This window comes from Herpailurus yagouaroundi, unplaced genomic scaffold, assembly GCF_014898765.1.
Source record: "Herpailurus yagouaroundi ecotype Mexico unplaced genomic scaffold, PumYag 166, whole genome shotgun sequence".
NCBI classification, from domain to species: Eukaryota; Metazoa; Chordata; class Mammalia; order Carnivora; family Felidae; genus Herpailurus; species Herpailurus yagouaroundi.
In genome coordinates, this window is record NW_024412407.1 from 27,809,466 (window position 1) to 27,835,099 (window position 25,634).

Here is a 25,634-nt window from a genome sequence, read left to right on the forward strand (position 1 = left end):
ATATATATATATATATATATATATATATATATATATATATATATATACATACACACACACATACATATATATGTGTATATATGTGTATATATGTGTATATATATACACATAGATATAGATAGATATAGATATACATAGATAGATAATGCTATATCTAGCATTATACATATATATAAATTTTCAATCCCTTAGAATATACAACACAAAGAGTGAACCTTAATACGAACTATGGTCTCTGAACGATAATATTATGGTAGGTCCATCAGTTGTAACAAATATACCACTCTGGTGGGGGATGTTTTCATGGAGGAGGCTTTGTATAGGTAGGAGTAGGGTATATATGAGAAATCTCTGTACCTGCCACTTAATTTTGCTGTGAATCCAAAACTACTCTAAAAAACAAAGTTTTTATAATGTCTACATGAAGTTGATTAAATAGTAAAATATAAAAAGCAAAACTTTTAAATATTTATAAGAATATATGGGAAAACTTTTGAAAGAAAGAGTATCTGGAAATATTAGGAAGTGATAATATAGAAAACATTTTATTTTCTTGGCAACTCTGCTGTTGCTGGAGAAAGACTTTGGTTTGAAAAAATACTTTACTTGGGAAAAAACTGAGTGCCTGGTGTGTGGACATTAGATAATAATGCCAACTGATGTCAAAGGATAAATGAGATTGTTCTGCAAAAAAGAAGAAATGGGAGCTAGAGACAAAGATGATAGTGCATCCAGAATGCTGGAAGGAAGGAATGTGGAGAGAGGCAAGAGGAATAAATTAGGATTATGGTCAGGAAACCCACTTTTCTGAAAAACTGTGGATTGCAAACAACTGGAGAAAACCTAGTGATGTTTTGGAATAAAGGTTTGCAATGGAAGTGAGAGGATTTCAAAGCATTTTACTGTATCTAATTCAATAAACAGCTTCTATCCTTAGAATAGTCTGAAAGAATTAATATCAATTTATTCTCAGGGTCCTTTGTCACTTCTTGTGAAACGTTAGTACTCTGTATCAAATATAGGCTCTCTCAAGTTGCAGTAGGACCTGGGGACTTAAGAAAAAGTTTGGACCATATTCTAAGTCTCTTCAGCTCTAAAATGTTTTTATACTATAATCTAGAGTGAGCAAGAAGTACCACTTGATATATAATGTTCTATCTGTTCATTCCTTCTTCTTTTTGTGTGATTTGTTCTTTCAATTAGAACTAGTTGCCTCTTTATACTCATTTCTTCCTGTGATTATGTGTGTCATCCTTATCTTGACTCTCCATGGCCCTTCATTCAGTTTAGGGCTATAGACAGGACAGGCATCAAGTACTACATCAACTATCGAGGCCTATCTACAGAATTTACTCAAGGGAGTGATATGATCAGATGTTTCAAATACTTGCTACAGAAAGTATGGTCCATTGAATAACAGCTTCATGTGATATGGGAGCCTGTTAGAAAGGCAGAGTCTTACTCCAATTTCTACAGACTCAGCATCAGCATTTTCACCAGGTTGCCCAGTTATTCGGATGTACATTAACATTTGATTAGTACTGACCTAAGCATTCCCATTTTTTTGGTAGGATGATGAAAGAAGGATTTGGGAAGAAAACCCTGAAGGTAAAAGGTTACCTTTTCATTCTTTTAGTTTTGTGATATTCAGAGTAAGAACAGAAATATACAGGATGAACTAAAAAAGTCATTGTTGAAGAGTTGAAAAATATTTCCTCACATTTCTATAAATTCACATGAGCTGAAACTGGAGCCATTAGAGCTTTTACTACATAAAGTATATATCTGAGTCCCAAGGTAGTAAGGACCCCAATTCTTTGTTTATTTTAACAAAGAATTATAGCCTTGTACCTTATCAATTCAGGAAGCTCTAGGTGGAATTATACTCTTTAAAGTACTTCCAACACAGTGACTAAAATCATTTGGTCTTTTCAAGTGCCAAGAGGAAGTCTATAGTCAAATGCTACCCAAAGACACATGAGAGTAGAAGTTTTCTTGCCTGCTTTGCTCTACTGTTCTCGTTAATAGGATTTTTTTCTAGGTCACTGGGCAGAAAACTTCTTTTATGGTTTCACTTCTTAAATCATTACAATAAAGATTTGTACAACCCATGTGAATTCTTCCAAATTTTGAATCACAGGGCTTTCAGGATATAGAACTCTTCTGTAAAGACAGTTCCTGAATATCTTTAACTCAAAATCCCAATAGCATCTCACCCTCTCCTCTAGGAAAGTCACTCTGATTGGAAACTCTGGATTGTGTGTCATATAATAGTGAACACCTGGCCTCCACTGTAACAGGTCCTAGTAAATTCTGTCTAAACATGAATTTACAGAGAGAGTCTGATCCTAGCAACAACAGAATGCAGTGAGGATGTCATTTAGTAACGCCTAGAAGACCTTGTACTTAAAAGTAAAGCCATGTATCTGCAATACCTACCGATTTCAAAACTACCATCAATAACTCCCACCAGTGAAGAGGGGATATCAAACCTTCTCTCTATCTGAGTGATGGTGCTCTTCAGATAGCCTTCTGCCAATGCTTTGGCAAAGTAAACAAAAGACAAGGCACCCAAAAATACCTGGAAAATATGACAAGTCACACTTAGTCTGACTCCAGCTTGACATACATGTGGAAACTTCCTAAACAAGCAGACAAAGAAGAATGCAAACCAAGAACAATCTAACAAGCTTGTTAGCACTGAAGATTTCTCTCAAGGATGGGTACAGGCTTTCTTGAGCCTCAAGCTCATGCAGATTCCTAAAAATACAAAATCTGAAATATATTTCATTCAGAATGTATATTGAATTCTGCTTTTTCCCTTCTTTCCACCCCCTCCCCTCAAGGATACTTGAAGGAGTCTTGGCTTTGAAAAAAAGATCCACTGTATGGTGAAGCAAAGAGTGGAAGGAACCATACAGAGGTAAGAAAATAAAACAAGGATATAATCAAACACTTAACATCTTATCAAGTCTAGTACTCAGACTGTTTCACAGTCATAGCAGGAACATAGCAGACCAAAAAAAGTACAACTACTATCCTTGTGCTTGAGTTCATATTCAAGTTAAATTCATTCTCAAATGAATGTTTTTTTAATAGCTGGCTTATGTATTTTGCCAGACCTGAGTCTGTGATGGAATATCCATAGAATAGATGATCATTTGTATGAAAACACACACATATATTTGCTAAGCGAATGTTTGGTACAAAGAAGGAACAGGAACTTGGGAGTCACACTGAGCACCGTTTAAAAAGCGACGCTAGGGGCGCCTGGGTGGCTCAGTCGGTTAAGCGGCTGACCTCAGCTCAGGTCATGATCTCTGGGTCCGTGAGTTTGAGCCCCACGTCGGGCTCTGTGCTGACAGCTCAGAGCCTGGAGCCTGTTTCAGATTCTGTGTCTCCCTCTCTCTGACCCTCCCCTGTTCATGCTCTGTCTCTCCCTGTCTCAAAAATAAATAAAACGTTAAAAAAATTTTTTAAAAATTAAAATAAAAAAAAATAAAAAGCAATGCTACCCTTTACTGTGCAGCAAGGAAAGTTCAAAATTTTCATTTACAAAATGGGAACAGACAGACATTTCATAGATTAAATGCTATCACTATACTTAGCATAATATCTGGTACATGGTAGAAACTGAATAAATGTTAGTTTCTTCTCTCCCATTTCAGTTTAGGAGGGGCATTGAAATGGGGCCCGAAAGTAATATGCAGTAACAACCTACATGGTAGAGAGAGACTACTGCTTTCACTGCCTGATAAAGTGTGGTTTCAATAAGTTGCATCTAAGATCGTTTTTTAAAAAGGAAAAAAAAAATTCTTGCTTCTAACTCATATGGAAAATATGTAATTGCATAGAAACATGAATTATAAAATTGTGTAGCAAACATCTGGATGGAGAGTCAAAAACATGGACTCCACCAAATAATTCCCCCCAACACCCCGGCCTCCCCACCCCCCCCACCCCCCGCCTAATTCTTTGTTACTCTTTAGTTCACTACATAGGGTTATTTGTTGTTTACTGTTGAACTGCTTGTTACCTTCAGTTCACCACAGCACTGTTGTTTCTCCTTTGAGGAAGAATATTCTGTTGTTAAGGAAGGTCGCCCGACAGGTTGCATTGAACTTTTGCAGAATAACTGGATATTTTCTTTGGATGAAGTGTCCATTATGAAAATATTCCTTGACTCTGATCCTGTCAAGGTTGCTTCTGACAGTAAAAAAAAAAAAAAAAAAATTCAAATCCACTGTTTATTAAATAATGTTTTTATTTCACAGATCACAATTCTGGAGACATAGTTTGATATAAGCTACCTTATTTTACCACAGAAGTTGGCAAAATTTTTCAATTAAAATTGACCAGTATATTTGATTAACTAATCCAGCTATCAGGACTCTGTAGCCAACATTCTTTCTCAATCCCTCCAGCTTAAGCCTCATTATGGCAAAGAATAAATTTAAATGTTGTCTTTGGAATAAATAACGAGGCAGAATTTTGCAAACTTTGTGGTCTTGCCAGCTTAAACTAGAAGCAAGCAGGAAAGGAAGAGGCATTCAACCATTTGAATATTGATTCATTAAAATTAAGTCATTAAAGCCTTTTAATCTATCTTAATAGAATGGGTAGAAAAGATTGATGCCCCTTATAGGTCCCTGTAGCACACTGTTATTCCTATAGGTCTGCAGCATCCAAAGTAAGGTTTAAAATATGGCAAAAAAGAGAAGAGGACCAATTTATGTATCATTTTAGTTTGACACACAAGGAAGGAGCATGATTTGTGTCTCAGGCTTACATTTAATTCAGGCAAAAGTTACTTTAGTGCCTTAAAAAAAGATGGCCTCCCTTCCTATGTTTAATTTTCCATCCTCCTGTCCTTACCAAGCCCTGGACAGTTTCACATGCTCTGAACCTATTTTCTCCTATTCATATCCGTATTTACTTTTTTAGGATTCTGCATGGCCCAATACCTGCCTGAAAAAATAAATTAAGTGAAGAGATTGAAAAAACAAAATAACTTCTGGATCACCCTAATAATGCATTTGTATGTTAATAGAAATCTTGCATATTTTCATAAAACTAATTAAAGGAATAACATTAGGAGTAAAATTTAATGTATTTAGAAATTTAGGCTTATTCTGCCTATGAATATATTACCTTGACCTTATGTAATACTTATTCTGTGTTTCCTAAACCTCATCCTTCACAGTTTGAATTCATAGATAATTTCTCAAAACTGAAAAATCAAGAATTTATTTTGAAATATGGAATTAAATATCAAAAGTAATACCTGAACAATTAAAACTGGAGGGGATTCCTCTAGGGAGTGAGAAATGAGTGGAGAAGGGTAAAGCAAGGGCCTGTTTCTTTCTTTTTTTTTACTATTAGATTTTTAGATTATTTGATTTTTAGATTATTTGATACATAAATTTAACTTTTAAGAAATGGGCAAGGAAAATTGAGTGAAACAGGAAAAAAGTTAAAAACCAAAGAACTAAACAAAGAGCAGATAATACTAAGCAAGATCAAAAGACAAAGACCCATTGGGGTGCCTGGGTGGCTCAGTGGTTAAGCTAAGCATCCCACTTCAGCTCAGGTCATGATATGGCAGTTCTTGAATTCGAGCCCCATGTTGGGCTCTGTGTTGACAGCTCAGAGCCTGGAGCCTGCTTCAGATTCTGTGTCTCCCTGTCTCTCTGCCCCTCCCCTGCTCATGCTCTCTCTCTCAAAAATAAATAAAGATTAAAAAAAGAAAAGACAAAGACCCAAGAATACAATATCAGTGAGCTCTAAACATAGATGTTTATAAGTATAAAACATAGAAATTATGCACGATATATAGAAATAACTTCAAAGTCTTGACCAAATAGGTAACTTTCTGGCAAATATTAATTACCTGTACTGATACAGCCGAGAAAAGAAAAATAGCCAAGGGAACCATTAACAAAAATACCCTGAAACTATCCTCTAAGCAAAAATACTAAGGACAGATCCCTTACACAAGAATACTAAGGAGTAGTTTAGTAAGGGATACCCTTCAAAGAGAAAATATTAGGTAATTAAAACAGATGATAAAAATCTCTATTCATTTAAAAACGTCAGAGTTATATTGAGCAAAATCTCATTTAGATAGCACAAGGGAAAAAAAACACTTCAGGTGAAACTTAGAGATGCTAAAATTTTAAATAAAATACTAGTAAATCCAAATTAATTTATATTCTGTAATTAGGATCTAGTTTACAAATGTAACAATATTAGGAATTTTATTTACCAAATCATTACATTAATGAATGTATACATTTATAATGTTACATGTTATAATGAATATCAAAACATCACATTGTACATCATAAATTTAGACAATTTTTGTCAGTCACATCTCAAGAAAGCTGAAAAAAATCAAAATAAAAAAAACAATAAAGTTTCAGTAGATGCCAAACACCAGGTGATAAAGTTTAACATCCATTTCTGATTAAAAAAAAAAAAACACAACTTCTAAGAAACTAAGGACATAGAGATTCTTCTTTACCGTGTTCTGATACCCAAGGCCAACTTCTTATGTCCACTGAGTCACTGAAACTAGTTTTCCAGAACAATGTTTTGTCAGAACAATGAAAAGGGAGTCTGAGAAACATTGGGTTATGCAATGTTACATAGGTTTCTCTGCTAAAAGACTACTGAGTACCTGTACCTTCATTAAATTGCTGGAGACACACTGCCAATAATAATAATAATAATAATAATAATAATAATAATAATAAAAGTCAAAACATCTAAATGACCTAAATGTCTAACAAATTATGGTCTATTTATGCAAGAAAATCTTTTGAAGCCTTTAGAAATTAGTGTAAAGAAGTAAATACAGCTATATAGAATATTTTTATTATACAGCTGATTTTAAAACTTCATGGTACAAAACAATATACATAATACGCTATTTTACAACAGAAGCATACATTTTCACATGTGTATATGCATAGAAACAAAGTTTCAGAAAGTCTAGATATAAAGAAAAAGTTAACACATTATTTCTGGTTGGTGACACTGTAGGCAATGTTTTAAAAATGTTTTGTGTTTCATATTTCCTAATGTTTCTATAATGAACATACAAAAATATTTTAAACGTTAAAGATGTAAAAATATCACCAAGCAAGAAATATATACCAGAAAAAATTTAAATTTAATTCAAATTGGCCTACTGTTTCAGAGCTTCAATATATTATTTCTGGCCAGTTATAATAAAGCCAATGGACCAGAACAAATTCTTTAATAATTAAATATACTATCACTTATAATAAATCTATCTTTAAAAGATTCAAAGGTTACATCTAGAATGCTAATGCTAAAGAGAAAAACAATCATGTTGCAAACAATATTAAAACCTTGAGACACCAAAACACACTGTCTTCTTATATTTGGGAGTGTTGACACAAAAATCACTTCTAATCTAGAAGTAATGACAAAAATAAGAAAACTATAGTCATCTTAGTTGATGTTGTGTTAGGGCAAAATAGGATTCAGCTTAGAACACTGGCACTGGATATTTTCACTGAAAATGTCATTTCATCTTGATGGCTAATTTGCATATCACCTCAAGAATAGTCTGTTTCAAGGACACCATGTTTATGAGTATTGAGCTCTTCATTCCTGTGTGAGAAGAAGAAGGAAAGCTCAAGGACATGAATGGAAAGATCCTCCAGATTTTCTCCCTCTCTCTATTCATTTGCAGTTGCAGCAGTAGAGCAAAGGCACACAACTATTTAGAAGGATTTGCATTTGGCAAATCCTTAATTGTTCTTCCACCACTTGAACAGATACCTCCAGGAAAAGAGTTATGGCAAAGTTTTCATCCAACATCCTGGGTTGGAGTAGATCTTACTCTGGAGGCCAAAGAAAAAGAAGCCAACTGCTTTTCATTTTTTTCACTTAAAAAAAAAAAAAAAACGACAGAATTCTCTGTTCATATGAGTTTGAAAATGAATCTTCTGGTCTTGAAAGAGCATAGATAGCCTGAAAGGGTGTAATTGGATCACACAGAAGCCCTGAAGCTCTGTGCCCTAATCCTGTGACATAGATTCCATCCATAGTCAAACTCCAAAGACTGCCAGAGAGAAAGTCAGAGAGCAACCCCCAACACCCTCTTCTTTTAGTCTCATGAGGAAACCCTCTGGACTAGCTTGTCTTCTGGACACCAAATAATGTCATGGTACTTGCTAATACGAACTGTGAGTTGTTAAGAAAGCTAAGCCCCCTAATACAAGTAATTGTTTGTGTCAGATTCAGATTTAACAAGTACTATTTATGTGCCAGGTGAATTATATACTTTTGGCTGATCCTTAAAACAACTCAGCAAGGTTAGCATTAGAATTCCCATTTTATAGAAAATTATACAACTCAGAGCTGTTAAGTGACTTGTCAAGAACTACCCAACCAATAAGCATCAGAGTCAAAATTTGAACCCAGATCTGAGTTGATCTGACTTTAACCTGTGTCCTTTCCTCTTTCTATTAACCTGACAAGGGCCCAATTTTAATGGTGTGTATGGATAAGATACTTGTAGTGCAGAACTGAAGGGTTTATTAGCTGCTCTCCTATGAGAATCTGGTGTGATAGTCACAAAATACAAAAGCAGAGAACTAAATCTTACCTGGAGGTGGAGATCAAAGACAGCCAATTCCTCTCAACTTGCTCAGCAAGAGGCTGGACCCCACTCCACAGACTGAAAGAGGAAACTGGGGTGAATTCTACAGCAGCTCTGAGCAGTTCTGCCAGGTGGGGAGAGCCTGGATGGACACAGACAGAGCAAATTAGGGGAAAGAAAAGATGAAGGGCATGGTCTCACCCCTGGGCAATTTCGACTCTTTCCTCTTTCCTCCTGGCCTCTTTTCTCTGGCAGTCTGCAGAGAACAGGCCACGCTGGCAAAGCCACTGACGTGCATCTCAGCTCCCAGGGCACAGAGAGAGCTGAAGCTTTTGAGCCATTTCTTTGCAATTTGCTGCAAGTTTAAGGCCACACGTGATAAAGCTTTCTGTATGGGAGAGAGTGAAAAGAGAAAAGACCACTTGTGATCTTACTTGCTGATTCCCAGAAACAAAACTCTGCAGGGGGCAGAGGGGAAGGGAACAGAAGCAGGAGGAGGGGCGGAAGTCTGTAACAAAGATCCCTCCTTCTCCTTCCAAGAAGTTTTTAAGCCAGCTGCTCCTTGAGACATCATTGGGATACTTCTGTTTAAAAAAAAAAAAAAAAAAAAAAAAGGCTCATAGGCTAAATCTCTGTGTGGTTTCTTTTCCCACTGGGATTCTAGAATCTTAGGGAACACATACCAGGTCAGGATCAAGGCTCTGCAGAGTTCTTTCTAGAAAGAGTTAATTCTCAGACACGGGATCAGTTGCTCACATCCACAATTTATAAGGATCCAATAGAAAAAGAAAAAAACAAAACAACATTGGATTTTTCGGCATCCACTTGTTTATGCTATCTAAATTCTAAGGAGAGAGAACTCCTTGCACTGAAAAATTCTAAAATTACAATAAATTCTTTTTCCAAGAGTACCATTTGAGGAGGATTCTGAGCCATATCAGCTTGCATTTGGTTATGGTAATAAATGAATTTGCTACCGGTATCATCCAAGATCCATCATATTCTTAAATGGCTGTGACTCTGACCTGGTCACTAAACTTTACTGAATTTCAGCTTCTTCCTCTGTGAAGCAGAATTTTTATTCAAATTAAAATAGATTCATGGGGCTCTCTTAAAGATTAAATTATATGAGCAATTCAGAAGTATATTCCAAATAACAAAATGTTATAAATGACTGGAAAGTATCATCATTACATATACAATTTCAGTTCACACAATGGTAAGGATCATTAACCGAAAATCAAAGGTTATAAGCACATTTCACTACAAATGAAAAAAAAAAGGATACAAATAAAGTGATAAATCGTACAATGAGGCAATGGTACATTCAGAGTCTGAAAGACCAAATATTTTATTTTAGCAATCAAACTAGCTTTTGCTAGTGAGCAAGCATTGCAATAGGTCTTGTATTTTCAATGTGTTTAACAGTGTGGCCATTAGTGCATTCAAAGGGAAGAAGTGTTTACTATCCCAAAGTGCAAAGAGCCTACGTTTCCTCACCAACAAATGGAATTTTCCTGAGAGTGTAATTTGGTCTATCCTCAGCTTACTCAAGTTCACTCTCTAACATGATTCCTTTCCTGACCTCTTCAGTCCACAGTTAAAGTTACAGTTTTGAAGGTACATACTACTTACTTTAATACAATATTCAGCACTTCTCATATGTAGTCTTTCATTGGACTATATCCTACTTCCGTATTTTAGATCAGCAAACTTTTCCTGCAAAGGGTCAAATAGTAAGTGTTTTAGGTTTTGCAGGCCATATAAACTTTACCATAACCACTCACCTCTGCTGCTGTGGTGTGAAATTAACCATAAATGAATGAGTTTTCTAGGGCTGCATTAACAAAGCCCCCACAAACTGGGGAGCTTAAAACTGCAGAACTTTATTATCTCAGTTTTGGAAGCTAAAAGTCCAAAACTAAGGTGTCAGCAGAGCCATGCTCCCTCTGAAACCTAAAGAAGGGATTCTTCCTTCTCTTCTACCGTCAATGTTTGCTGACAATTGTTGGAATCGTAGATTCATTACTTTAATCTCTGCCTCTATTGTCTCATGACCATTGTCTCTTATGTGTCTCTGTCTTCTCCTATTCTGAAAAGGACAGTCATAGTGAATGAGGACCCATTCCAGTGACCTCATCTTAACTTGATCACATCTGCAAAGACCCTATTTCCAAATAAGGTCACATTCACTGATACAGGGCATTAGGATTTCAACATATGTTTTTAGGGGGGAGGACACAACCCCTATCATTCATATTGTCATTTCCCTCCTTACCTGAGTTGTTTCACATAACTGTTTTAATCACTCACTTGCACAGCGCATCACTTCCTTTGTCCATTGGTCAATTTGTTCTTCCTTGACAAACCACAGTTGGGTTAAGTTCAAATTTCTCTCTACTCTGTATTTACACCCACACTGTTTTAAATAGTTGAATAAAAACTCATTAACATGACATAAGGGCTTATCTTAAATTTATGACCACTGACCTCACTGGGTCTTAGAGGCATTGTTAAGCATAACTTTTAATAACTTAATCTCTTTCCCTTTCTTCCAAATGACTTCTCTCAAACCCTCAACATTTCTTTCCCAACTTTCATTATCAGCTGATGACCTTGCTTAGGGAACTCACTGATGAAATCAGGAGAGAAATATTGTACTCTTCCCCCACCACATTTACTCTCCATCTGCATTTGTATTCATCTGATTTGTTTCCTCTTCTCTTCCTATGGTTGCATGGTCCATGTTTCTAAGACCAAGCTTTCATCTGTACTCCTTACCTAAAATTCCTTTTCTCCAATTCTTGACCCACCAGCTCTTTTTTTTTTTTTTTGCCTCCACAACTCTACCACAACTACTTTCATAAATAACATCAAAGGCCTTCACATTAATAAATTCAGCAGTTTCTGGGCTTCATCTTCATTGAGCTATTAGCAGAATTGCATACCATTGATTGTGTCCTTCTCTTTAATCCATTCTCTTCACCCGGTTTTTATAACCCCACACTCTCTTTGTTTGCCTCCTGGCTAAGTGGTCATTTCCTGTTAGTATTCATTGCCACACAGCACTCCACAGTTCAGTCCTTAGAATATCTTCTTTGCCCTATCTACATATAATCCCAAATCACCTCATCCAGGCTCATGGCTTAAAATGTCATTTATAATTTAAGATGAACCAGGTTAAGAAAAACTTGGTAGTCCTATATTTGAAGCAGGAGTTTTCAGTCTGAGTGACATATATCTTAGCTCTGCACTGAAAAGGTCTAAAACCAATGATCAACCAGTAGCAATAAGTGCAACCAGCACTGAATTGGGTCTGTAAATGCTATATAAAAGGAATTATGGCTTCTCAATATGTGATTACTACCAGGTCTGAGAATATAAGATGAGCCCAGAATATTTGTCATACAAAAAAGCAGGGAGGCCTTGAAGACTAGATTGTGCCCCAGTAACTCATGGGTGAATTTGAACAAGCTCCCACTAACCAACTGTAGGAAATTTTCATCATTAAGAAAAGTAACTGTAATGGTTGAAATATATAGAATGTTTAAATTCATGAATTCATAGCACTCCAAAAAAAGAACATGTTAAACTCTGGATGCTTCTAAGGAACCACTTCAATACATTTAAAACTGGTACTTAGGAGAAAAATTACATTTATCCTGTCTTTCCTAGTCATTAGAATCATTAAAATGTGAAGACATTTTTTTTTTCTGTATAGAAGTATTCCAAATAATGAACAAAAAAAGGATGAAAGAATTAGAATACCATAATTTTCAAACCTCTAATGAATTAATGCATCTAGGTAATGGTCACCAACGATCAGTAACAATACAAAAAAGAAGGAGCTATTTTAAATATCTCGATGGACGCTAGAAACTTGAAATATCACCTCTGAAATAGCACTCTTCCCTAGTTCAAAAAAAATCTTACCAAACCTCAGTTTAGATCTAAATATCAGTTCTTAAGAAATGCAGGGAAGAGAGGAGTGAGTGCCTGGGTGGCTCAGTTGGTTAAGCCTCCGACTTTGGCTCAAGTCATGATCTCATGGTTCATGAGTTTGGGCTGTGCATCCGGCTTTCTGCTGTCAGCACAGAGCCCACTTCAGATCTTCTGTCCCGCACACTCTCTACCCCTCCCCTGCTTGAGCTCTCTCAAAAATCAATAAGTGTGTGGGGAAAAAAAGAAGAAGAAATGCAAGGAAGAGAAGAACATGCTAAATGAAACTATAAAGGTGCAATCAGCAACACCCAAAATGGAGACTCTCATTAAGACAAACAACTATTTTTTTTTTCCCAACCAAAAGTGCAAGAAAGAAAGGAAATGGGTCCAATTAATAAATGAACCATAGACCTTAAAAGACACCTCATCAAAGAGGATATAAAGATGGTAAATTAGTATATGAAAAGATGTTCCACATCATTAGTCATCAGGGAAATGCAAGTTAAAGTGACAGTAGGACACCAATACACGCCTATTAGAATGGCCAGATTCCAGAACACTGACAACACCAAATGCTGGTAAGGACTTAAAGCAACAGGGACTCTCACTCATTGCTGGTGGGAATATAAAATGGTACACACACTTTGGAAAACAGTTTAGCGGAATCTTATAAAACTAAACATATTCTTCCCATAAGATCCAGCAACCACACTTCTTGGTATTTACTCAAAGAGTTGAAAACTTACATCCACTCAAAAACCTGCAACACAGATGTTTTTAACAGCTTTATTCATAAAGGCTAAAACTTGCAAGTGATCATTTTGTCCTTCAGCAGGTAAGTAAATAAATAAACTGTGGTCCATCCAGACAGTGGAATAGAATTCAGTACTAAAAAGAAATGAGCTATCCAGCCATGAAAAGACATGGAGGAACTTTAAATGCTTATTTCTAAGTGAGAGAAACCAACCTGAAAAGGCTATATACTGTATGATTCCAACTATATGACATTCTGGAAAAGATAAAAGTATGAAGATAGTGAAAGACCAGTGATGGGCAGAGGTTAGGGCTGGCAGGGGGCGGGGGGCGGTGATAAATAGGCAGAACACAGAGGATTTTTAAGGCAGTGAAAATACTCTGTATGATACCATAAGGACAGATACATGTAATTATACATTTGTCCAAGCCCTTATAATGTACAACACCAAGAGCGAATCCCAAGGTAAATAATGGACTTTGGGTGATTTAGGATGTGTTCATAAGTGGTCCATAAATGGTAAGTTCATTAATGGTAACAACTGTGCCACTCTGATAGTGAGATTGGTAATGGGGAAGGCTGAGTGTACAGGGGGCAGGGGTATATGGGAAATCTCTGTACCTTCCCCGCAGTTTCACTGTGGGCATGAGCTTCCATCATGTGGAACAACCATGTGGCTAATATGCCTTCTTTATTTTCACTGTGTTCCTCATCCTATTCATGATTTGTAGAAGACATAATTAGAGCCCCCAAAGAAGTCCACCCCATCATCCCCAGAAAATTATAAATATGCTAAGTTACATGGCAAGAGATTTTTCAAATGTAATTAAAGATCTTAAAGTAGGGAGATCCTCTTGGATTATCTGGGCCCAATATCATAACATGAGCCCTTAAAAGAAGAGAACTTTCCTAGCTGGAGACAGAAGGATGCAGCAGAAGTCAGAAAGTCTCAAAGTGTAAGAAGGAATCAGGTGACATCACCAGTTTGAAGATGACGAATGGTGAGAGAAGCAATGCCTACAGGAAAGAAGTTGCCTGAAGACCCTGAGAAAGGCTCTCAGACATCAGCTGGCAAGGAATGGGGGACCTCAGTCCTATGCCACAAGGAACTGCATTCTGCCAACCACCTAAATGAGTTTAGAAGTGGATTCTAGAGACTTCAGAGAGGAGCCCAGGCTGGCAAACACTTTGGCAAATACTTGATTTCAGTCTTGTGAGAGACCAGAAAGAGAGTCCTGCCAAGTCCCTCTAGACTTCTGACTGGCCAAGCTCTGACCCAATAAGTCACCATTGTTATGGTAATTGATTGTTGGTTTGAAGTCACCAAGTTTGTGGCAATTGATTATAGCACAAATAGAAAATGATTACATAATCGTTAACTACTTTGCACTCTCTGAAGACCAGGACTTCTCTGAATTCACCTTTGGCATCTTACAGGGAAAAGGCAGTCAAATTGACAGTAGAGTAAGCACAAAGTATGAACCAATATGTTCTCCCTATGCCCATCCAGCTCTAACTGGCCCCAATAGCCCAAAAGATCTCAGCCAGCATGGGCAGCCTGATAATTCTTCAAATCTGACAAATTTCACCAGAAGTGGACCTTGGGCTCCTTTATAAAGCCAGCAATGATGTCAGAAAGAATGATCAGGACCTGAAGTAGCTTCAGGATTAAATAAGCTTAAATCGATCCTAATAAGCAGAAGAGTTTCTAATTATTTAAGAACTGATTTTATTTCATTTTTCTTTTCATTGGTTGGGGTGTACCCATATCCCGAGCTCCACCTCACATGGCTCAGCAGGCATAGGGGTGATCTGTAGAGCTGACCCAGGACACACTAAACTGATCTCCAAGGCAATGGCTATGGTCATCCCTTTGCCCTGGGCTGAATCTCAGGAGCCATTAGAAGATACCTATCATCACTTCTCTTACCCAACCATGTAAATGAACATTTACTTACCTACGAACAGTTTTGATAGCACCTAGTTGCAGGAAGGAGATGAAGGTTGGGACTGGAATTTCCAGCTATTGCTTCCTTTCCACTGAGGACATCACTGTAAAAGGAAAGCCTTGGGAGAGGGATAAAGTTAACAACTCAAGAAGATACTGTCAATCTTCTGCCCTTTTGTGCTGTCTGTGATTGGAAGTATGTGTGTGTATACAAAAGAAAGAAAATATATGTATACAGTGTGTGTAAATACTCCACTGATAATAACTTGCCTAAGACACAGAAATACAAATGATAGATAGTTAGTTCCTTTGGTGAGGGATAGTTTGGGGCCAAAGTGAAGAAAGCTACAAATATACCAAGTTTAGGAGCAGGGATTTTGCCTAACAGGGAATGAGGGAAATCTGTATGTGTAGCTTAAAGAATTAATTCCTTGGAAACTGTGGATAAAAATCACATTTGCTTTTTTTTTTTTTTGTCTGAAGACTGTATGTTTGAGCTAGTCAAAACACTCTGAATGTTTTGAATCGTTCAGTTTTCTTAAAAGCTTTCAAAGATGCAGAACAAAAATTATTCTGAGTCTGTACAACCAAATATCCCATGTATTAGGCATCAACAGACAATCCGTATAGGACAAATTGTAGTATTTATAGGATCAATGGCAGAGCTATTTTATAGAACTCTGCAGCTGAATGCCAGAAATCTAGGTATGTTGATTATGGTGTTAACTATTTGATTAGACAAAGAACACAGCTTAGTCACAGAGAGATGAAACTAAGAATTCATCAGCAATAGGCAAGGAAATGTGACCATGGGGGAAAAAGCCCCCAGGAGTCCTTAGGAATTGTAGGAGTCCAGCAGATGTGTCACTATAGCACGTATAGCTGGGCACAAACCACTGCATTTGGATATGAGAGGGAAGGATGCGTTCAAAACTGGACGGAGGGCTTGGATTGTACAAATAACTACATCAAACATAATACCACAGAATTATATTTATATTATACATTATTTTCACATTGTAACATCCACATTGATCATCTGTGACACAATTCTAATAATTTTGAGTATATGTTTACTGTAATATTTATATATATATATATATAAAAATCAAGAGGCACTTCCAGTAATTCTGGCAAAAAAGGAGCATCAATATAGTGTCTATGCTAAAAAATAATAAAAATAAATACAAATTAATATTTTTTCTGTACAATTTTATGTTTTACAAAATATTTATCAGCCATTAACTAAATCACTTAACAAATAATTTTGATAGGAAGATACGAAGTATTGCTACATGTATTAAGTGTGAGATACAGGTGTAAGGACAAGATTTACTTCAATTGCAAAATGATCCCTTAAGTCCAATGCTTCACTCTTGGGTTTCTAAAAGTTGATAAATTTGGAGAGTTGTTAATAAACACGTTCAGTTGAGAGTGGTAAGAACTACCTTGTTAAAAATTGTCATGTGCAAAAGACATTCCCTATACTGTTACTTTGGTTGCTACTTATTTGAAAATATTGCTTTTCAGGAATACTAAATTAAGTTAATGTAATACTCTCTGGTTTGCAAATACCCTACAAACTCAAATATTTGGGACTTACGAATATAAACTTTCTAATGGCAGTTTTTTTGTTTGTTTTTTTCTTCTTAGGAAAAGGAAGAAATAATGACTGATCAGAACAACTGTTCCATCGGGAATCAGAAATCCATTTCAATACCAAAAACCAAATCAAATTAACCAAATCAGCCCAAACCAAAAATATTCTACATTCAAATTAAAGTTCTTTCAGTTGCATATACAAATATTACGACAGAAAGCCAGGAAGAATTCTTACTCATTGTTTTGCACTGAAAGTTTTGAATATTTTTAAAAGCACCGATTTTTCATTTTCTGATTTGCATGACCAAAATCTTTAGGAAGAAATATCAAGGGGTGGGTGGTTCAGTGATATTTATTTCCAGTGCTCATCAACTGACAAACTGTCCTTGTTGGAGCAAAAAATGGTATGCATACTTCTGTGAGAATATATCAAGAAATGAATTGACACTCAAATGGAAAACAAAAACAAAAGCAAACCACCAGTTAAGCAAACACAGTATGGTAAAAATCCCATGCAGATATTTGACAGAATATTAAAAAATAGTGATTATATAAAAAAACTAATGAATAAATATACACTAAATGTCAAGCCAATAAACCCCACTAACAGGTAATATATAGGTAATTAGGATTATTATTTAAAGATAGCAACACTATAGTACGGGTTTATGCTTATAACTAGCTAAAACATAATATGTGATAGGAGTTTTTAAGCCATAAAAATAACCAGTTAATTTTCAAAAGAAAGTTGACGGAAAATTCTAACCAACAAGTTATATACACAAAACATCTTTAAACAACTACTTTTAATTTTACATTAAATCATCTAAATATTTTGCTATTATATAGGGAGTAAAATTACTAGAATTAAAAGAAAAAAAAAGTCCTTCCCATCAAAAGGTACTCAAGCAGCAGTTTCTAAGTTCTAAGGGCTAATTCACATTCCAAAGCATGTGTACGTGCTGACTGTATAATGGAAGTCAGGGCTGAAATATGGATCCATTAAGTGTCTTTACTCAAGAGTAACTGATAACTAAATTGGTTTATCACAAAGATGGAGGGGTGTGCTGGCATGATCCTTCACATTTTATGTTGTGTTCACTCCTGATCCATAACCTTTTTTTTTTTTTTTTTTTTTCTGCTTTCTGGTACCATGGACTGCACAATGAAACTGGGTGTGGAGAGTTGTAACTTAGGTGAAGGGTATTCTTATTCCTTATTATGGCGGAGAATTTCTGATCACTTTTCCTTGACTATTTTGAGTTAGAGAAGTAAAACTGAAGAGAAGTCACACTTGTCTCCTATGAGTTTGACTTTCTTTTTTTTTAAAGAGGAAAGGAAGAATTCCCTGCTAAAATTTGTTTCATTTGAAATAGGTACTTTTACTGACACTGAAATTTTAGTTAAAGCAGTAAAGCTTTAACATGATTTTTAAAAATTTATGTTTCTGTTAATGGATTTCAAATTCCGACCTACCATTTGATCAGTCTTGGTAGATGAAGTAGTGGGTGTAGTTTATTGCCTGGTCAGTGCTTCATCTGTGAAAGTCAAGATTAATAAGATTTAATTATTTTTAGTAATGAAGATAATGTATTTGGCTTTTTAACAGTGTTATAATTTACTAAAATATAATCTACATTAACAGACCATTTACTTTAAAACAATCTAATCCATGAAAAATTGCTGGATAATACATTCCTTTTTTTTCTGGACAAGTCTGAAAAACTCAGGCTATAATTTGTGCATTTCATCTAATTAAATTATTGGTACTAAGTTTATTTTTATCTATTTCATGTATTTCTTTAACCTGCCATAAAACAATTTCCTCCCTGAGGCATGAGAGATATTAGAAAAATAATTAAATATTCTTTCCAGTTTTTTATGACACAATAGTAGTTGTAATTCTATCAATATATTTAGCGTCTCTCTACCATGGAAGGTCATTTTGTGAGTTTCGTTGTAATTGAATAACAAAAAAATTTTTAAACAGCTTTGTTTCAAAAACTATATCAAATTTAAATATTTTTGATAGTACTTACATACGATGACAATATTACTCTCTGAAGCATTTTTTTAATGGATTATTTGCATGCTTAAAGAACCTCTTCTTGATGTGAAGCAATGAGGAAACTTTTCTGAACAGGTACATGTTCACTATCTATCAAAAGAAGGGTTGACTTCTCTTCTGTTGAGGGAAGCAGAAATCCGTGAATACCAATGCCTTTCAAGTAACCAACCTTAGGAGTAGAATATGGAGAAGAACCCGCTACCTTTAGCTAGGAAATTTGGGCTCATTTTGCAACCTGAAGCACAGAGCAAAAGCTAATTTTGTTTTCCATCTTTATACAATTCCATATAATTTACAGCCTTACTGTACTAAAATAATTTACGGTGGATCAGTATTTATGAATCTGCAGATGTTAACATGGAGTTCCACCAAATAATAAAGCTTTAAGGTTTAGTTTTGGGTCTTTAAACATATTTAGCAGGACAATGCCTAATTATTTTTTGTCACCATTGTTAACCTGTTTGAATGATGTGATAATATGAATGTAAAGATCACTCAGGTAAGGTAAAAGCACCATTAGGTAAGGTAAAGTTGCAGCATGGTAATAAATGAAATGTGTGAGGTGATACGCAAATTGCCATGGTATGTAACATAGACTGAAAAATCTGTTCTTCTCTGATCATGGATTATTAGTGCTAAACATTATAAATACCATGCAAACCTCAATTTAAGTTGCTGAATGCATTGTTTATAGTTTAATTAATTCAGTGCTTATATGCACTGAATATGCAATCAATCAAATATGCAATAAGAATTTGAGTATTTACTAGAGGAACAAACTGATATGAATACAGGTGGACCTAAAACTTGCATATTTTGCCCTGATTAGAGGTTCTAAGAGTAATTTAATTTTGGAATGCTCCTCGCTTAAAACGGCTAATTGGTCTCCTAATCTTATGGTGGAATTTTGTTGAACAGATTAGAAAAACAGACGAACAGTATCAGCAAATTCAGTTTCCTTTCATGGAAAAATCACAAGAGAAATGAATGACCTAGAACAACGATCATAAAGTATTTTGCTGCTTGTTAGAAGCGAAGGTGAATGAAAGAAACTCAGTTTGGTTTCGAAGTATACAGATATTTTAGATATCAATGGTCTGGAGGTAACCTATGAGCATTTGAAATTTTACTGATATTTTTCTTTCCACACACAGGAGCTGAGAATCCCTAGAATAAGGAGAATCTTGATTTACCCCAGGCTATGAAAGCTTACAAAAGTTGGTTTTACTGGAGGCTTCTGCCAGTTTGAAAAGACAGTTTATTTCCAAAGTGGAATATAAACCAGGAAAGGCATTAAGTGGGACTTAGGGTTAGGATGGAAGAAAGGACAGTAAGATCCTTACTGTGGTTTTCATTATTATTTTAGAAATATTTCAAAAGGTGAGGACAATGGAGATCCCCATACTGACAGCGAAGCACCAAAAATACCTCCCAAAGTAGGCTAGAAATGATTTTTTGATCAGTCACTTCTCATTGGTCAGGAATTGTTCATCACACAAATATCACTTATATAAAGCAGTCATTTCAAACTTTAGACTTTATTTACAATGATAATTTGCATATCTTTATTACTTAGAAAATAATTTATATTTTTCCACCATTTAAACAAAGAATAGGCCTGAGTCTCATGCCTCTTGCACAGCTTTTACCTTCAAAGAAAGTTCTCTGGGCACGTGACAGGGGACGTCGGGAAATCGCAAATCAAGAGAGGCAGGGGACATGAGGAAATCACAATACATACATGTAATACGAACAGTCTGCACATCGTACAATCCCTTTTCTTTAGTTTTACTGGGATTGCAATAATTAGGGGTTTGTTCTGGAAGTCGATCAAAACGGAACATATAGAATTGGGTATTCTGTTTTTAGAAAATGAGTATTTTCTTAAACATGAGGACATTCCTTCACTTGCCAGATGAAGACTAGTATAGATCTATCCCTGTACAGTGCTACTATCTTCATCTACTGAGAGAAAACCAAATCTTATAGAAATGACAAATAAAATTTTATAGTTTAGAAAAAAGCTAAAGTGGTGTTCTCACCAAGGAAACGATATCCTAAAGGTTGGCTTAGTTGGATACCTGGAAAGGACATTATAATAGCATGCTGGAAATGACAGTGATGACACTCATAGTAATACCTGGTCTTTTCCTTAACAAAGAGCAACCCCTAGCATCAAGGTCACCAGCTCCGAGTTTTCCTCCCATTGGGTTTATGGCTATCTGTACAATGATCCTTTTTCCTAAATGGGCTACAGATTCCTTCATTTGAAAGACCTGAGTTTACCTAAATGGCACCTATAAATAGGCTCATATAAAAATGTAGCAAATTGCAACAAACACACTGGCACCACAGGGAATAAGCTCTGGAGTTGGAAGTGAACACAGTAATACTGCTGTCACCGAGGAGGGGGAGAACATAGCCAGCAGAAAAGATCTTTCTATGCCCCTGGTCATCCTTTGGGATGTACTGAATGTGTATGAAAGGGTCATCCTTGATCTCTATTTTTTTATTTCAATGGACTTTTAGCTGTAATATCCTGGCAACTGATTTTTGAAGAAAAAAAGGTGATCAATCTGCCTGGACTGATTAACACAATTTGGGAATGAAGAGGTTCTAAGTGCTTAGGCCACCATTATTTCAGGTACTTTAAAACAGAATAAACACAACTGGGTCATTTGCTAAGACCTCTACTCTGGCAGCCAGACTGGCCAGCTTTGACGCAGCACCTGCCAATACACAGTTATAGACTCGTGACTGTTTTGCTCACACTACTTGCTCCACAACCTATATTTGTGCTCACTTTCACCTGTGTTTTAGATACTTGTCATACGACATTTGGAGAATGGGGAAAGATTTGTTTTCTTAAGTAATTAGGTACAAGAGATAAACGAGCACATTTTTTCCCCCTCTTCTCTTATTTGCAAGGGAAGGAAAACAGTTAATGTCACTGGGGAAATGCATTGGACTCACAGTAATTTTTGCAAACATGAGACACAAAAGCATTACTAAGAAAATGGAAAACAACTCAATAAATCCTGAATAGTGAAGACCTAGTGTTAACACAAAAATATGAAATTATTCTCATTTTTGAAGCAGAGTCTGCATCTATTTGATCCTTTTTCATATTTTCCTACTTAATGGGAAATCTGCCCTGAAATTGTGTTTACTTTCGATTATATTATGTTTGCCTTATTTGAAAAATGCCATAGGTTAATGTAAAATCACTGCTTTGGAAAGGAAGAATATTCATTTATGAGAAACAAAAGCATTTTTAATGTAAACACTCTTTGCTATGACTTCAGAGGAAAGAAAAATTAGAAATCACCATCAAGGTTAACTTAGAAGCTAAGATCGTTCTTCCGTACATAGTACTGAAGGAGGAATTATAACCAAAAAACATTGGCAAGAAATGGATACCAATTATAAAAATTCAGTATTGGTTATGCAAGTCTTTCTCTTTGGGAGACATGAACCCCAAAGTGACCTAAAAGTTCAAAGTTCCTAGGAAAAAACATTCTTTGTGGCATCTTCCTTTAATTGGCATAAAATAACTATCTGATTATCATTTAAATTAGAATAGGTAGATATGTGGCTGTCCTTAGACCTCCGTGCAAATGATTCATCACTCTCTTACTGGGCTTGGAGATAGATACAATGTATAAAAATGGTGATTAAAATATAACTTTATAAAAATGTTTCCCTTTTCCTTTTTTAAAAAAAAGAGTTTACTATCTACAGAAACAAAAAAAATCTTTATATTTACATCAAGATAACTATTCATGACAAATATAATAATATGAAATAAAATATTGAAAGTGAGTATCAACTTTTTAAATAAGGTTTGGCTCACAGCATAAACAAGTGTAGATGAACAAATAAAAAAAAAAAAGACTTTCAATAATAGGCCCAGTACCCAAAATTCCCTCTATAATTTTCCCTGCCAAAAGAAACATGACAATGGGCCAGATTGCAGACAGAAGCTACCTTACCCCACGGCACGTGGAACACCACAACAAGGTTGTTGTCAGTGGGACCTTCACCACCCAAAGCCAATCTTCAACAGTTGCCCAGAATCAGGCTTTCACTACGTCAACAAACACCAAACCCTAGGTTGCAATTTTCCCCCTTCATCTCTCGCTATATGTCCCATAGTGGGTTTCTGTTTGCCTTTTTTTCTTCTTTTCTACCACACATTTTGCAGCATATTTAAGACATGGAAGGTCACCGTGAAGAGCAATTCCCCCAAGTCTCCTCTGGCAACTTTTCAGAATTCTAACCTAATTAAAAGATCGGACTTCAGCCCCTTCTTAGGTGTTTATGTATAAAGAATGCCATCCCCTTAAAAATAGTTGATTTGATCTTACATGAGTGACAGACATACTCACAGACAAACAGCTCCTATACATTCATTAGGCAAGCAGATTGGAAAATGCCTCAGTCTTCCAGGTTTAAGGCCGGCGATAGAGAGCCTCCAAGTGGTGCATTAGCATAGTACCAATCCCGTGGCCCTCTCACCAGCCTGTGAATACCCCCCCTCTTCAGAGGGCCCTGGACTGAAGCTAAATGGAGGAAGGCATTTGGAATGGCTGCCTCTCAGACACTCCAGAGTGAACTGCCTTCCGTTTGTTCAGATGTGCTGAGTCATCTGCCGCAGCTATTCTATGAATGACTAAAACCATAAAAATCTCTGTTGACATAAGCACATACATACACACAAGCATGCTCTCTCTCCTCTCTGTCACACACACACACACACACACACACACACACACACACACACACACATACACACACGATATCGGCAGGATGTAGAAGAATTCAAATAATGCTCTGGAACTTTCATCCGTCAGTACTAAGAGCAAAAGCTCCTTAGTTGGTAACTTACATTCACTGCACTGTTTCCCTGCTAAGCCGCCCCATTTCCTCTGTGAATTGTTTTCCTTTTTTTTTCCTTTATAACTTACTATATCACAGTGACCACTATATATCTTAATATGAATGTTACTAAAGTGTGGAGCCAGTAACCCTGGCTTTCAGTGTGCATGTGCGTGTATGTGTGTGAATATGTTTTACATGTATCTACGTGCGAGCTTATATACACACACACATATATACTTCTTCCTTAAAAAAAATCCTTGGAAGCTGGTGTTGCAAATGTGAAAGCTTCTCCGAGCAAGAGTTTTTAACAATGTACCTCACTGTAAAAATAAACACATAAAATGCGAAGAATTCCCAAATGCAATAGCTGTTTGCCCATCTTCTTGTATTTCTACAGTGTTGTGTCTAAGTGTTGTGCTGGCTTGAAAAGAGTCTGTGACAAGTCACTCTGTTGGGAAACACAGCTCATTATATCCATCGTCACTGGTTTTGCTTCAGGGTTGGGATCTCCTCTCCTCTTGGCTTCCCTTTCTCTTCCTCTTCTTCCCTGATGGCCTGGATCTGTTCTGAGGAATGCTGTTGGGGTGACTGGTCCAGGGATTGACTCTCTATGCCCGCCAACCGCTGTTCCTCTTCAATGACTTTCTTCCACATCTTGTGGTTCTGCAGGAGGTGTTGAGTTATTTGGCAGTAGATTTTCCTCCTTTTGAAAGTTTTCTTTCCTGAGAAAACACCAAATTACTTATTTGTGTGCTGAGTACATGGTGGTTATTTTTTTTTTCACATCATTAATAGGAGCTAAAGTACCAAACAGATACATATACCACTTGATTTGTGTATCATCATAATGTTGCTTTCAAGAGTGGGGAAATAAGAGGGGGATGGCAACCATCATTAATGTATCATGGTTACATCGAGACATACTGTGAACCGGATTTAATATCCAGTAATGCCCAATAAAAAGTTCTGCTTAAGTTTTGGTATTATTCTCAATACAGTCAGATCCTCCAGATTTTTCACCTGGACTACTGGAAGAACTTCTTGTTAGGTCTTCCTTTACTTTGTCAGCTAATTCAACCCACAAAAGTCTACAAGATTGATTTCTTTTAGGATGGTTTGAATGTTACTGTTCTGCTTCACACGGCCTAAAATATTAATTTCAAAGTCTTGTCAAAGTTCTCCCACAAGCTGGCACAAGCATGCTTTTGCAATCTTCCATCTTCCGCAGCGTGGCTTCTGTCTCTACTTCCATATATACACTGAACTCTTCTACTGTCCAGCAGGTACTGGCCCTCCTTCTCAAATGCTCTTCTCAGTCCTCAAAAGTTCATGCCCATTTATTATTTTAAGACTCAGATTTTACTGAATTGCTCCTATAAGAAATATTCTCTCCCCCTGTCTCCCCTCACTTTTCTAAACTCATTTCCCTCCATTCATGCTTCCAAGAGTACACACTGTTTTCATTTCTTTCCCTTCTCATTATCTTGGTATCTTTTTCTGATAACTGCATATCCAAAATCAGAAACTCTCATCCCTTCTTTCAATTATATAGTTCTATAAAAGGTTGTCAAACTCTACTTCCCCACCCACCTTCCCACAATATAGCCCTGTTGCAGCAGCTAGTCAATAGGTGTGACCCAAATCAGGTCAATCAGCGTCTTCCCTTGGGAATTTTCCCAACAGCATGGAATCAGTCAGGGAATGGGGGCTGGGGATCTTTTCTCCTCTTCCTGTTTATGTGAAATGAAGTGAATATAGAGCTGGCTAGATTTCCAGTCTCACATAGAAAGAAAGGTTGAAAGAT

At 36.2% G+C, this 25,634-nt stretch overlaps 2 protein-coding genes across 7 annotated transcripts in view; both read right to left on the bottom strand.

The window, feature by feature from the left end:
* Positions 1-17,105, bottom strand: part of SLCO1C1 (solute carrier organic anion transporter family member 1C1) — a 74,101-nt gene extending 56,996 nt beyond the window's left edge. For 4 of the 5 annotated variants that reach the window (XM_040488745.1, XM_040488744.1, XM_040488743.1 and 1 more), the window contains exons 1-5: positions 15,290-17,105; positions 9,319-10,354; positions 8,642-8,777; positions 4,037-4,206; positions 2,440-2,581 (exon numbers count right to left, since the gene is read on the bottom strand). In XM_040488745.1, coding sequence (XP_040344679.1) covers positions 2,440-2,581; positions 4,037-4,165 — 271 coding nt within the window. In that variant the 5' untranslated portion in view covers positions 4,166-4,206; positions 8,642-8,777; positions 9,319-10,354; positions 15,290-17,105. Of the gene's footprint in view, positions 1-2,439; positions 2,582-4,036; positions 4,207-8,641; positions 8,778-8,836; positions 9,230-9,318; positions 10,355-15,289 lie in introns of those variants that run through there. The other variant, XM_040488741.1, reaches the window with a different exon arrangement.
* Positions 17,106-17,959: 854 nt separating this feature from the next.
* PDE3A (phosphodiesterase 3A) overlaps positions 17,960-25,634 on the bottom strand; it is a 323,656-nt gene continuing 315,981 nt past the window's right edge. Inside the window, exons 16-17 of one of the 2 annotated variants that reach the window (XM_040488738.1) lie at positions 18,921-24,552; positions 17,960-18,419 (exon numbers count right to left, since the gene is read on the bottom strand). In XM_040488738.1, the coding sequence (XP_040344672.1) occupies positions 24,311-24,552 (242 nt within the window). In that variant the 3' untranslated portion in view covers positions 17,960-18,419; positions 18,921-24,310. Of the gene's footprint in view, positions 18,420-18,920; positions 24,553-25,634 lie in introns of those variants that run through there. The other variant, XM_040488739.1, reaches the window with a different exon arrangement.